Genomic DNA, 15,575 nt, shown 5'->3' on the forward strand with positions numbered 1-15,575 from the left:
GTGTGTGTGTGTGTGTGTGTGTGTGTGTGTGTGTGTAAAACCTTACTATATACCAGACACTGGGTTCAAAACTTTATTGGTATTATTTTACTTTGTATCTTTTCTAAGTCTAATAAGAAGACATTGTTTTTAATCTGTTTTACAAATGACAGAATGAATGTCTACAAAAGGCCCAAGATTACACCACGATAACTGTCTAGAGGAACTGTCTAGAGGAGTGGTTCTCAAGTTCTCAACCTTCCTAAAGCTGTCACCCTTTAATACAGTTGTTCCTCACGTTGTGGTGACCCCCAACCAAAAAACTGTTTCATTGCTACTTCATAACTGTAATTTTGCTTCTGTTAGGAATTGCAATGTAAATATCTGATATGCAGAATTTCTGATATGTGACCCCAGTGAAAGGGCCTTTCTAACTCCGAAGGGGTTTCAAACCACATGTTGAGGACCACTGGTCTAGAGAGGCCTGGATCCAGAAACTGTATTCATAACTACCACACTGTGTCACGTTTCCTGGGTAACAGTGAGGAGAGATGTTACACAGAAGTAGACAGCAGCTTATAAAACAGACTACCAGGGCTCACGTAGCACAGCTGGGCTATGCTGATGGTGCCTTCTAACCCACTGGTACCTTTATTTCTTACAGTATCTGAAGTTCCACCAGAGACTGGCTTTTAGGCAGGATAGCTGAAGTACTCCAAAATTCAGAATGTATGATAGATGAATCAGGTTCCCCTCACTGTTTACTACCAATTCCAAGACCATGTGTGAATTCAATGTGAGCCCTCAGGAAGAAAGTCTCAGGAGGAGAGATAGCTGCCCTGGACCCCTTCCAGGGGCACAATGCTAAGGGATGGACCAAGAAGTACATGAGGCATGTGAAACCTGAGTCTGTTTAGAGATAAAGAGAGGGGATCTGTATTAATTAGCATTTTCTAGGGGAACAAACTAAATAAAAATATTTATTACAGAAGGAATTTCTCAGAATGGCTTATACAATTTGTTAAGTCTGACAACACTGACTACACTGGAATAAGAACCTGGTAGCCCCTCAGCCTGAGGTGGGATGCATTCTCAGGCTAGCAGCTGAGGCTAGAGGATTCCTGGAGAGCCAGAGTTCTTCAGTCCACGGTGTAAGTTAAAGAAGAAGGTTCCATGGGAGGGAAGGCTGGCAACAGTGGAGGCAAAACAGGACAGGTGCACTCAGCAGAAGGGACCAAACGCAGGCAAGCCAAGGGACGCGCTGCTTTCCCCTCAGACCTCATCATCCTGTGGGCACCGCATGTATTCGGTGCCAATGCATATGTACATGCAGGCAAAACACTCACAAGCATAAAGTAGATAAATCTAGGATAGAAATAAAAAGAATCTGAGCACTGAACTGTCACTTCATCTAAGAAATACCATCACAGGGATGAGGAGAGACGGCTCAGTGGGTAAGAGTACATACTGGTTTGGCAATGGACCTCAGTTTAGTTCCAAGCAGTCATGTTGGATGGCTCAAAAAAACTCCTGGAAATGCAGCTCTAGAGGATATGCCACCTTCTTCTGGCTTCTGCAAGCACCCACTGCACATGTGTATGCACACACACACACACACACACACACGGCCTTCCTTTCTTCCCCTGGGAAACTTATGGCCACCAGTCTGTGAGGAGAAAAGGAAGCAGAGGCAGAGGGCGGGGTTCGGACAGTCATGGGTATGGCGAAAGGACCTCCAGAGACTGCTGCTGTGAGACAAGTCTTTCATAGAAGGGCTTTTTTAGGGGTGTGGGTAGAAAGGACTAATTGGTCATAACATCAGGGGAGCGGGATAGGCTGATTGGTTATAATACAGTACCTAATTATCATGTGGGCTGGAAGCCAGAGCTGGACTTGTGTGTGCTGAGTTATACAGCCTTGCAGAGAGGTCTGAACAAGGTCACTTTTCAGACAAGGCCAACCACCTGTGTTCAGGGACACACTCCAGACAAAGACACTCTCCAGACATAGACAGAGACAGGGAAGCCCCCCCTGAGAAAGAGAGTCTCCCATTTTGTGTGGAGCTCAGAAAAGCCATCCAGTCATGGGGGTACTATGACCTTAGCAGCAGGGTTCTCCAACACACACGCACACGCACACGCACATTCAAAAATATTTTTTAAAAAGTAGCATCCTCACAAACCCACCCAGATGCATGTCTCTTCAGTTGATTCCAGATCCAGTCAAACTGACAACTCTTTACTGGACCAACATTTCTTCCCTTGTATGTGGCTTCTTGCTCCCATGACTTTAAATCTTAACATTTGCAAAACATCCTATCCATTAAATATGCATTCTATAAGACCCAGTTTGCAAACAAAGTATTAATTTTACTCGTTGAAAGAAATAAAACTGGGGCCTCTAAAAAACGCATTATGAAAGTTCCCATACATATATGAAAGACAACATACTAGGAGCAAAACCTATAATGAATTTTGGCATCATATTAAAAGTTTCTCCTTTTAACACTACAAATGAGAATGCCAAAATAAGTGTGCTTTAAAAGCACTGTTCAAGCAAATACCAGTGTAACAGCCAGTCACTAACAGAAGTCAACATATTGTAGAACGAAAAATTAATTTTCCTCGCCTCTGAAGCTTCCCTTTTAAGGTAGTTAGCTTCTTTTGTCATAAAACAGATAATTTGTCCATTTTATATTAAGATCAGATGATGATTAATTTCCAAACAGCTGGGTAAGTCTGTCTTGCCTCTGCAGCCATTGACAGCGGTCCCTCACCTTCAGACCAGAGCATCCTCAAGCCTCTCTGATTTCTAACTTTCCTCAACTTTTTCACATATTCCTCCATCAGCTCTTCTTATGCTACGTTCTGAGGCCTCCTGGAGTCAGCGATATGGCAACCCCTGAATGGGAAGAGCCTGGAAATAGGTTTGTGTTGGACTGCATGGAAAGAGACATCCCAGTCTTTGAAAAACATCTGACTGTACCTGCCGTAGGACTGCAGAAAACCCATGATTTATCTATTCAGTATCAGAGAGTTGCCAAATAATAAGACTTTAGTTGTGGCTGAAGAGATGGCTCAGTGGTCAAGAGGGTATTCTTCCAGAGGTACTGAGTTCAACTCCCAGTAACTGCATGGTGGCTCACAGATGTCTATAATGGGATCTGGTGCCCTCTTCTGGCACACAGGCATACATGCAAATAGAGCAACCATAGAATAAATCTTAGGAAAAAAAGAGGAAAAACACAGAAATAGATATAAAAAAGAATTTAGTCTTACAAATATTTTTTTCTTTTTTCTTTTTTTTTTTTTTTTTTTGGCTTTTTTGAGACAGGGTTTCTCTGTGTAGCCCTGGCTGTCCTGGAACTCACACTGTAGACCAGGCTGGCCTCGAACTCAGAGATCCGCCTGCCTCTGCCTCCCAAGTGCTGGGATTAAAGGCGTGCGCCACCACCGCCCGGCCCAAATATTTTTTTCTACATTCAGAACAAGTGAACATAAAACCGAGGCTCATTAGAAACCGTAGATAAGGCAAGTGATCACGTGTGTACATGAGTGAAGCTGGCGACCCTGGAAAGTTCACAGGAAGGCCAGACCTCCTGCACTGACTTCCTTCGCTTTGGTACTCAGTTTCTTTTCATAATTCTTCTAAATTTATTCATTTTATTTTATGCATGGTAGTACTTTGCTTGTATGCATGTATGTGAATCACGTGTGTGCAATGCCCAGAGTTCATAACCTGGCATTGGATGCCCGGGAACTAGACTTATGGATGGTTGTAAATCATGTGGGGTGCTGGGAACTCTTTCTCTACAAGAGAACTACTGCTCTTAACTACTGAGCCAAGTCTTTGGCCCCAAGGCTACTCAGTTTCTAAGTTACTATAATCTGGACATAAAATACTCCCAAAAGTTCATGGGTTGAAGTCAGTAGTACTACTGAGAGTTGAATGGCTTCCAAAGGCTATGATCAGACCTCAAGGCTCGATAGCCCATCAGGAGGCAGGGCCTGGCTGTAAGAAAGAGGTCACTGTCTTTGAAGGGTTTATCCTGTCCCTCCATCATTTTCTCTTGTGTTCTGCCCCCCCCCCCTTCTTCTCCATGGCTGACATGAAATAGGCAGCCTTTTTTCCCCCATTCCCTCTCTCAAGATGCTTCTGCCTTGTCACAAGTTTGAATCTGTTTAAATTGATTTTCTAGGAAATTTTGTTATAGCAACAAAAATGTGACTAGTGTAAAATGTGTACACACACACACACACACACAGAGAGAGAGAGAGAGAGAGAGAGAGAGAGAGAGACTAAAATGAGTCTTTATAGCTTTAAAAGAAGGAGAGGCTGGAGAGATGGCTCAGTGGTTTAGCACACTGACTTCTCTAAAGTCCAGCTCTTACTCCAGAGGTCCTAGGTTCAATTCCCAGCAACCACATGGTGCCTCACAACCATCTGTAATGGGATCAGACGCCTTCTTCTGGTGTGTCTGAAGTCAGCTACAGTGTACTCACATACATAAAATAAATCTTTAAAAAACAAAGAACTTATCACTAACTTTTCTCCCAGAAGACTCTGCTGACTCCCAGCAAGCCAACCTTGTCATGCCCACTTGCAATGATTCTACATCATAACTCGATATGTATGGGTGGTAGTGTTAACTTGTTTTCACTGTCATTGATTAAGCAAGAAGTTCATTAGTAGAGGAAGAAAAGCAGCTGCGTATCTGACACTCTGACACTCCGAGACATGCCAGGGATACATTGTTATAATGACCATGCAGTACAGGTGTCCTCTCACAGCTTAGAGTCTAGCATTAGTAACTAATGGTAAATCTGCTTCAGTCTACCAACTACACAATGCACATACCTCTAAACCTCTAACAGAGTGGGCTGAAGAACAAGCTTTAGGAATGGTAACGAATGGTAACGCCATTGGTCAAAGTGTAACTTGTTTTTCCTCTTTGAAAAGGTCTTGGTCATTACCTACCTCTAGCTAAAACTCTGCCCTTCAGGAATGCTGCCCGGTTTCTTTGCAGACTTGTATCTATATCTCTAAGTTCTTGCAGAGTATATTGATTAAAGAGGAATGTAAACAGAAGCCATGGCCTCAGAGACAAGCTCACAGAGTCAGAAGAACCAACTACATCCCAGCTATGTCTGTGTCTTGCAGACGACACACACTTGTCTTTTCCCATAAGCCTCAGTTTCCTTAGGGTGAAATGAAGAAGGGGTGACATGTTTTCTGCCTACTGGCCAGTGCAGCGACTGCCACTCAGCACAGGGGTGGTAATTAATGATGAGAATAATGAACAAGACATTAAGAAACAGAAAATAATAGTCAACAGAAATGAACTAAAATTTTCTGACTAAATTATGGGGGAAATAAAGTTGATGCTCTTAGTTTAAAACAGCAGTCCACAAATATTATACTCATTTAAAAGTGCTTACGTTACCCTAATGGTCAAAAAAAGGAAGAGATAATTTCCTTGTCATAAGATAAAATTAAGTTCAAAATACGTTTTGCAATAAACTAATTTCCCCATCCTATAAAACTATAATAGGATTCGTAGCAGAGAAACAGTGCCCTGAGGCTTCCTGCCAGGAGGCAGCACTGACATGAACTGACTCGGTAGACTCATATCCAGAGGCTGAGCCTGAGCACAGTAGGATGGACCTGTGTATGTACCTTTAGCCCATGTTGTCCCCCTTACAGGCCTTAGGTCTGTGACACTGAGACCACACGAATACAGCAGACTGAGCATGCCTACACAGATACTGATTAAGCCATGTCTTCTCTTTGTCCTAGGACAACGCCCTTGGCACAAACCTACATTATATACGTTTCAGCAGTGTTCAATGTCGTTAAGTCTAGACAAAAGGCTATGCAACTGTTTCTGATGAAGGGAAGTAATACAGTGAACTTTCTGATTAAGGTATGTTAAAGGGTGGTCAGTAAACACACTGGCAATGCTGGCTGGGATCCTGCCTTCTAAGTAAATGCTATGAAGGATCAACCAACAGAACTGAAATATAATCATCAAATATGATACCAATGTAAATTTACATAGTTAACCGTGTGGCTACGAAGATGAATTCCCACACGCTTTCAAGTGTCTAGAGGTAAATAGCCATGACATATCTTGTTTTGTTGTTTAGTGCCCCCACTGCAAGGCATATGTGGTAAAGTGTCTTCTGCTGCATTCCCCTGCTTGTACCTATATATACCCATGATTTCCTTTCAGTAAAAGGGGACTTGACCAGACTCTCTGTCTTGTCTCCATTCTTCCAATCTCCTGCCCCTCCATTCCCACACTCTCTCTTGCAAGACCCTGTTGACTGACCCCCGCAGACTGGGTCACAGCAACTTGGTAGAAGTACTAATTTCCAGGTCCCATCCCAGAACTGGTGACTCAGAAGCTGCTGGGCCTATTTTAACAGCCTTCCCAGTGAGTCTGGGGCACCTGGCCTTTAGGGGGCAAAGGTGTTAAAGATAGTCTCATTTGTAGGTCTTAAGAATCAAAACACTGCAGTTATTTTCATTGGCCCTTTATAAAGTCAGTAATTCAAAACCCATCCCTGTCCTGACGGAGATGTTCAAGAACATGATCAAATAGTGCCTGTCAGCATTCTGTCTAAGGTCCGCCCATGACACACTATAAAAGGGGCTGTTTGCCCTCTTCTTGCTCTTTGATCTTTCTCTGCTTCCCTTCCCTTCTCTCTCCCTATCCCCTCCCCCACCACATACTCATGGCCACCCTCTACTCTACTTCTCTTTCTCTTTCCCTCCCCTCTCTCTCTTTCTCTCTGTCTCCCTCTGCCTCTACTATCCTCTTAACTCCCTTCCCCATGCCCTAAATAAACTCTATTCTATACTATACCATCCTGTGACTGGTCCCTCAGGGGGAAGGGATGCCTCTGCATGGGCCCGCTGAGACATCCCCTTCCCCCATACCTCACCACACACCTCCATAGAACATATCTCCTCTCTCTTTATGTAGCAGCATATCCCCACCCCCGCCCCGCTACATTTTACAATAAAACCCTGTAATTTCAGAGGAGCGAGGAGAGGAAGAGGAAAAGGAAGAGGAGGAGGGAGAGGAGAGAGGGGAAGATGGTGGCAGATGTCAGGGTGTCTCTAGCAGTCTAAGGTAGCAACTTATCAAAATATTTAATATTGGGTTACAACTCTAATTGTATGGGCATCTTGTTAATTGAGCATTTCTAAATACATAAAGCCTTTGGAAAATATTAAACATTAGAGTCTCATTTCTACTGGGTACTGCATGGATGGCGGGTATTGTCTGGGGTTCAGCCAAGCTTTGTGGAGACAGCCTGGTAGACTGGCAGAGCCATCTCCCTTGCTGACATCTCGTGGGTGCCAGGGCCGGTGCTTCTGGCCTGTCTGAGCCGAGCATCGTCGAGAGCATGCTACTGCTGTTCTTGGGCCTCAGGCCTTGTCTAGTTGGGAACATGGTGGCCCCATAAGAACAAGCCAGATTGGGCTATGCCATTTTAAATATTATCCTCAACATCTTTATCTTTTTATAAACACAACAGCGTCCCTTCTCCCACATCTCAGTAACCCTGTACTCTTCTCAACTTGAGGGTCTAGACGTTCTACCAGCCAGTCAGAAACCAAGCATAAACTGACTTCTTCAGTGGAGCCACAGAGTCACTGACATTCTTACAGAAATGAATTGAGCTCTCCAGAGACAAGCTGGGGGACGGAAAGGTACAGTCACCTGGCTGTCTCCCATGCAGGAGCCCAGCATGTACTAACAAACAGGGAGTGGTCCAACGCTGGAATCTAGGTGTTCTTCTCCAGATAAGCCAATAAATTATACATCAGTAAATTAAAAGTCAGAAAAGAGTCATCATAATTAGCACCTTTCACACCATATTGTGGAATAAACAGCTTAAAAAAGCTCAGGGGCTTTCAAGGTGTGAGTCCAACCCCATTTGTAGATAATATATCAGATATCCTGCATATCAGCTATTTACTCTACCATTCGTAACTATAGTAGAATTAGTTTCGAAGTATCAATGAAAATAATTTTACAGTGGAGGGTCAGCACAACAGGAAGAACTGTATTAAAGGGTTGTAGCATTAGGAAGGTCAAGAACTGCTGATTTTACTGACAGAAGCTGAAGAACCTCATTCCTTGGTAACTAGAGGACCCCTGCAGGCTCCAGTCTTCTGAAAAAACTGTTACCCTTAGGCCAACCCTCTGAGGCACATCTGCACTTCAAGGTTAAGTCCACATGTAAAGGGTACCACGGCATCTTTGGTAACTGTTACAGTGCCTGGAGAATAAAGGGCTTCCTTCTTCCCGGGCCCAACCCTTCCATACACCACAGGCAGAGATGACCCTCATGGTGCTTAAATCCTTAGTGCCCTTTCTCAGGTTACTGTCCCGTGAGCTTCTAGGCAGCAGCACATCAAAAGGACTTACATGTGACCAATAATAACAAGTGGTTACTTGTGACCTCTAGCTTATCAAAACACTGACAGCCCTACACAGGATAGTCAGCCACAGATGCTGTGGATCCCAGAAATTGAGTTTTAAAACAATTCTCCAGGTAATGTGGCCAAATAAAGCCACGGTGTTCTCGGGAGCAGCCATTTCAGTCATGTTACACTGCTGTGTTTTAAGTTATGCTAAAGCAAGGATAAATGTGCCTACCACATGCTCCCCAAGGTAAACAGTGACAGCAGACAGGAATGCGCTGAGAGGGTTTGTTCCTTAAAGTATCTGAAAAGATGGTGAATCAGAGGGATGAACTCTTAACAGAAGAGCCAGTGTGCAGCGGGCACAGTCATCCACGCTTGGGGCCTGAGAACTCTAAAATCCAAGCCAGACAGAGAGACGAAGAGATGCTGTTCCCCAGAAAGTATGTTTCAGCTTTTCCGCCTAGTTACCTCAACAAGAATAATTTTAGCTTTGATAAATATTTTTTTAAAAATCAGGCTAAGGAAAATTACTGTGGTGGTTTGAATAAGAATGGCCCCTATTGATTCTTATATTTGAATGCTTAGTCATCAGGGAGTGGAACTATTTGGAAGGATTAGAAAGATTAGGAGGTGTGGTCGTGAAGTGGGTGTGGCCCTGTTAGAGGAAGTGTGTCACTGGGAGTGGGCTTTAAGGTTTTAAAATCCCATGCCAGACCCTGTCTGTCTGTCTATCTTCTATCTGTCTGCCTTCCTCTCTCTCTGTTTGTGGATCAGTATGCAGCCCTAAGCTACTCCGCCAGCACCATGCCTGTCACCTGCCATGCTCCCAGCCATGATAATAGACTAAGCCTCCGAAATTGTAAGCCAGCCCCTAAGTAAATGCTTTTTCTTATGAGTTGCCTTGGTCATGGGGTCCCTTTATAGCAATAGAACAGTGAACTAAGATAGTTACTTTTTTTCTAGAAAACATTATATTTTTAAATTGCCATCAAACATCATAAGGAAAAATCGTTTCACACATGAATGCGATCATAGCAGGCACTGAGTGCAGCTCCACGCTCACTTACTTCCTCAGCGTCGGCGGCCTGTGCCAGATCACTTCTATTGTCTAGTTTAATGTCTGCCTTCCCTTAACACGTAAATAACATGGTCTGAGTTTTATATAATCCCTTCAAATGATGTACTTTTCCTTAATTTAAAGGGACTGAAGAAAGAAAGGAAGAAAGATACAGGGCCTCCCAGTTTCTACTCCAGTTTCACCTTGAATATATTCAACATTTCTAGAGAAGAGAGAAGAAAATCAACACAGGACTATTTTTTTTTTTCAGAATTAACATTTTTTTTTTCTCACCAAAAATGGACATTCTTATTTTAGAGTTCCCACTAACTGAATTGTGACTACATGTCCAACTAAAACAGCATTGTCTCCAGCAACAGAAACAGGTTCACTGTCCAGCACACCATTCCTCTCTCATCAAACCCTAGCTGGAGCAGACAAGGAGGCAGAGGCAAACTGCCTCACTTAATGGCCCAGAATGTTTGTGGCTATTTGTTTTTCCTTACCTCAGGATAACGTTGTAACTTTTAGACAAGAACAAAAGTCTGGGGGCGGGGGAGGGAGTGGTGGTGGGGGGTGTGGGTGGGCATGGCGAGGGTTCTGATGGCTGCAGTTTGACTCCAGCAGCTCCAGTGCACCGTTCCTGTGCTCTGAGGGAAGCCCAACATGAGCTGCCCCTAAACCACCCCACAAGCACATAAGCAGCTGCTGGTGGGAGTCAGCCAAGGCCACATTCCAGCTACCTACCTCCCTAATGTGACTCTACATTAAATAGGAGATAATTTTAACTTAATTTTGTTTTGTTTGGATGCTTGAGACTGAGCCCAAGGTCTTGTGTGTGCTTACCAGGCACGCAACCATTGAACTATATGCCCCAACCAAGAATTAATTTCAAATCCTGACCTCTAATGGACTCCACAAAATATACCAGTCTGCTCTTACAGCATGAAGCAGCTACGCAGGCATCAGTTTACTGGTCGTTGTATGTAGAAGTGTTATTTTCCTACATGTTAATAATATAGCATAATTAAGCCTTCAATCTTTGGGATTTTCATTTTATATCTATAGAAGAGTTGAGCATTAAATATTCTAAGAGCTATTCCAGGTAAAAGAGGATTCTGAACCCTGGAGATCTATCTAATCCTAAAGGTTACATATGTAAAACCCAGAGCCTACGCCATGACAGAGGGATATCTCTAGGAGTGAATGACTTAATGTACACAATGTGATTACGCATAGAAAGCACATTCTATCCAGACATAATGATGAGACTTAAGAATGAGTCCAAAAAACACATAGCTAATATTTGGATACTTTTAGCAAAATGTTGGTATATGTAATCATCTAGCTTATGAACTATCTATTAGATGAGCAGCCCAGTATAGCAGGCCTGGCACACATGGGCTCCTGCAAATGACATGTCTGGTGCCAGTCGTATGCCCCCCTTGACAGCCGTCTTTGTGCTTCTCTCTGGTGTGACTTGATTACCAACATGGAGCACTTACCACAGCTATGTGTGTTCAAGAACATTTGGACAAACCAATGCCCTATGCCCTTGCCCATCCCCAAGTCACCACACCTATGGAGACTGTTGTTAGGTCACAAGTGGTCACAGGGGCAAATGCTGCTTCCACGGCAGTCACTCTGAGACAGAAAACTGTGGGTGAGAATGGGAGCCACAGGCTTTTGTGTTTGAATACTTGGTTCCCAGTTGGTGAAACTGTTTGGGAAGGATTAGGAGGTGTGGCCTTATTGGAGGAGGAGTGTTACTGGGGGCAGCTTTGAGTGTAGTGTGCTTGCTCCCCCTCCCATCCCACCTCCTTCACAGTTGTTTCTCAAGATGTAAGTTCTCAGCTACTACTCCAGCATCAAGCCTCCCAGCCATGATGGTCATAAACTGAAACCCTAAACTCCAAATTAAATGCTTTCTTCTATAAGCAGCTTTGGTCATAGTGTCTTATCATAACAATAAAAAAAGTAACAAAAAAATAAAATAAATAAAAAAAATTAAATTAAAAAAAGAAAAGTAACTTAGACAGAAAACCCCTTGGAGCTTAGGCTCAAAAGTCCCATACGATAAGCCTGACTGCACCTTATCACTGTCCTATCCTGTGGAAAAGGTCCCACACAAACTCAATGCCTCATACACGAAGGATGAACCAAAAGCCTGGAAGGCGGCAGGTAAAACACCCAACCTCCTTCATCAACCTGTGCTGCATTTCCTCACAAACATATCAAGTCTCAACTTCTAGTTCTTGTCGATACAACAGGTTCCCTATCAAAAATGACTCTCAACTAGAGAGTAAGAGGCACGCTCTCTCTTTCTCTCTGAACATGACCAGTGGGGTTAAAGGTGAGCACCACCACATCTGCACCTTACACTGTTCTTGCCTTGCATTGTATGACAGTTTAACTGGAAAAAGTCTTTCCACCCAGAAGAGTTCCCTATGGGCCTTACAAAAATATAGGGAGAAAAAGTGACCAACAGTTAGCTGTAAAATCACATGGGCCTGAATGGAATCCAACTCAGTAAATGATAAGGAAAATCCCATGGACTTTTCTGGAGATTGTCTATCAAATTCTCAAGGTGACACATAGCACACAAATAATATTAATCTAAGAGCCACAGCTATTTCTTAGGCAATACAGACTTAATTCTTGGGCACAAATAAAACCATTCCCAACTTCTTTCCACATTCCAATTTCATTCTCACTAAAGCCTCTGCTATCCAAATAAATAAATATCTGAGTACAGAACTAGAATCTTGAGAGAAATAATTTATGCCAGGATGCAGCTTTCCTGAGTCCACATGTGTGTGCGTGCATATGTGTGTGCATAAGTGTGTGTATGAGTGTGTATGTATGTGAGCGTGCACATGTGATATATTTTTTTTGAGACCAATAAAAACGCTCGTACTAATGTCATGAAACACACTAGTCCCACCTCCACCAACATTACCCACAAGTCACACGCCCTCTGCCTTGACAACAAAGGCCCAATGTGAGTGCCTCAGTGTGTGTGCAGTTGACATTCGTTAGCGGTGTGTGGCACCCATAGTTCTGCCCCGTGCACTAGTGTATGCAAAGCCGCTCCAGCACATGAGTGAGCAACTCACCTTCATGAGATGCTGATTTATCCATTTTGTAAATGTTTTCTTTTGAACTTTGTCCCGCTCATCTGGAAAATAAACAAATAAAATAAGGTTGGTATGACCCATGCACAGGAAGCTCCACATCTTGTAGTTAAACAAAAATGGATATGTTCAGAGGCTATCCTCCTGTATATCCAGCTTTACTAAAACTCATCGACTCTGCGCCATCTGTAAGGAAGCACTACGGGCTCGTCCCCAGTGTTGTGCTTGCTGCCCAGGTGCTAAGTCACCTACCACAGAACCGCCTCCAAACAGGTTGTCTCACATCAAATTAAATGGAGAGAAACGCAAAGCAACTCCACTAAAGGCAGAAACAAGACAGGTTGTCCACTCTCTCCATATCTATTCAATAGAGTACTTGGAGTTTTAGCTAAAGCAGTAGGACAATTGGAGACATCAAGGGGGGACACAGTGGAAAGAGAGAAGTCAAATTATGGTTATTTGCAGATGATATGTTATTATGTTATATTATTATGTGAATCCTACTAACCCATGAGCATCTGTCTTCTGATATCTTCTTTGATTTCTTTCTTCAAAGACTTGAAGTTTTAGCATACAAGTCTTTCACTTGTGTGGTTAGAGATACTCTAAGATATTCTATATTTTGTGGCTATTGTGAAATGGGTACTTTCCCCAGTTTCTTTATCAGTCCATGTGTCATTTGTATATAAGAGGGTTACTGATTTTTTTAAAGTTAATCTTGTATCTAGTTACTTTGCTGAAAGTATTTATCAGCTATTGGAGTTCTCCAGTAAAATTTTTAGGACGACTTATAGATACTATTGTATCATCTGTAAACAACTATCCTAACAAAAGCAATTGACAGATTCAATACAATGTTCATCAAAATTCCCACACAGTTCTTTTATAGAGTTTGAAAGGATAATTTTTAACTTCATATGGAAAAACAAAAACCTAGGATAGCTAAAAACAATCCTGAACAATAAAAAAACAAAACAAAACAAAAACAAAACAAACAAACAAAAAAACACTGCCAGAAGTCTCACCACTCCTGATTTCAAGTTGTACTACAGAGCTACAGTAATAAAAGCAATGCATGGTATTGGTATAAAAACAGACACATTGATCCATGAAATCAAAATGAAGAGCCAGACATAAATCCACATACATGGGCACCTGATTTTAAATAAAGAAGCCAGAAATACACACTGGGAAAAAGACAACATCTTCAACAAATGGTGCAGGTCAAACTGGATGTCTGCCAGTAGAAGAATGCAAACAGATCCATACTTAACACCCACACAAACTCCAGTCCAAGTGGATCAAAGACCTCAATATAAAAGCAGACACGCTGAACCTGACAAAGAGAAAGTAGGGAATAACCTTGAATGTATTGGCACAGGTGACAGCTTTCTGCACATAACACTGATCGATAGTGCAGGCACTAAGATCAACAATTAATCAATGGGACCTCATGAAACCAAAACCTTCTGTGAGCCAAAGTGGAGCCACTGAGGAGGGGGATGATGCTAAACTCCTGGGAACTCTGATTCACAAGTGCAAGACTCACTTGGTGACGTGTCATACACATGCATGAGAAGATGCTGCCATCTTCTAATGATGACAACTCAAGCCTTCTCTTTATCACGATCAGCCTAGAGAAGTGCCACACAGTGCCAAGGAGACCCTCAACTAGGAGTCCCTGCAGCAGGACCACTACAACAGCTCCAAGATCCTCAGTAACAACCTGCAGTTGGGGAAAACTTAAGCCTGGGAAGACTAGAGCTTTCACCACCTTCTGCACACGTTATTTCAAAAGGGAGTGTACCAGATTACACCACGTAATTTTCCAATTAGAAGTTTCATGGTGACTTTCCCTCATTTTAGTCAGGGATCCTTAACACTCAGATTTATATTTAGGGCACTGTTGCTATGACATCAAGGGGATTGCCATCATTCCTGTGTATTAGCCGGTTGTTGGTTGTATGCACTGCCCGGTTACTATTCTGAATCAAGCTTTATAGCATCCCTCTAGTCAATATTATCTTATTTACAATTAATTTTATACGAAAGCACACATTTACGTTCACTTTATGGAGTACAAAGTAGCTGAAAATATACAAAAACACCGAGCACAAACAATAGAATTTAAGGGGGAAAAGAATCACATAAAGAGCAGTTATTAACACTCACTGTTTTCAGTTTCTAGTCAAGCTCAACGGAAGTTAAGTGTGCTTGGTGCTGCACACAGCAAATCTCAGTGCTACAGTCAGACTTATCCTATGGAAAGCACTCTCAGGCAAGCCAAAGAGTAGTCCAGACTCTAACCACATTCCTCAAGGCACCCCACAGTCTGTCAGCTCTCGCCAGGAGAGCCAAAGCAGGTAGCACAACTTTCCTATCCAGGTTCCAGAATCTGCACGGGAGCCCGGGTGACGTACTAACCCATACAGCACATGCGTCCCACCAGCTGCGCACTCCAGTCCTGACCACTTCTCACAAGCTGCCCCATCATTCTGCGGGAATCGGTGCAGAAGGGTCCTGGACTCTGCCTTAGGAAGGGTGATGTGTCAGCGTGCTGCTAACTTTCTCCACAGAAAGGAAAGCACTGACAAGACACTCCTACTTCAGTGGAAACTAGTCCACACCCCCTTTTAAACAAACATTTGCAAGCCAGGGTACTGTGTAACTGCTCCTGAAAACGAGACAAACTGACCCTTTCTCTCAGGAAGGGGGCTATCAGAAGTCTCTTTAATGAGAGTCCTCCATCTTTTTCCTTCCCCCTCCCTCCCTTTCTCTTTTTAATTTTTGAGAGAGGACAATTAAGGCAACATAGAGAATATCAGATTTTATAGTAGAAGCAACTGAATATTGTCTTCTAACACTGCAGGCAGGGTACCCTTAGAGTAAAAAGCAACACCAGCTGACTTAGCTCAAGGCATGCTACATACATGTGACGTGGAAAGTTCACCATTATACACTAG

At 43.0% G+C, this 15,575-nt stretch overlaps 1 protein-coding gene across 18 annotated transcripts in view; it reads right to left on the bottom strand.

Moving 5' to 3' along the window:
- Dst (dystonin) overlaps positions 1-15,575 on the bottom strand; it is a 385,515-nt gene that overhangs the window by 204,346 nt on the left and 165,594 nt on the right. For all 18 annotated transcript variants that reach the window (XM_076915117.1, XM_076915116.1, XM_076915122.1 and 15 more), the window contains one exon: positions 12,595-12,656. In XM_076915117.1, coding sequence (XP_076771232.1) covers positions 12,595-12,656 — 62 coding nt within the window. The remainder of the gene's footprint in view (positions 1-12,594; positions 12,657-15,575) is intronic.

This window comes from Arvicanthis niloticus, chromosome 17 (assembly GCF_011762505.2).
Source record: "Arvicanthis niloticus isolate mArvNil1 chromosome 17, mArvNil1.pat.X, whole genome shotgun sequence".
Lineage (NCBI taxonomy): Eukaryota > Metazoa > Chordata > Mammalia > Rodentia > Muridae > Arvicanthis > Arvicanthis niloticus.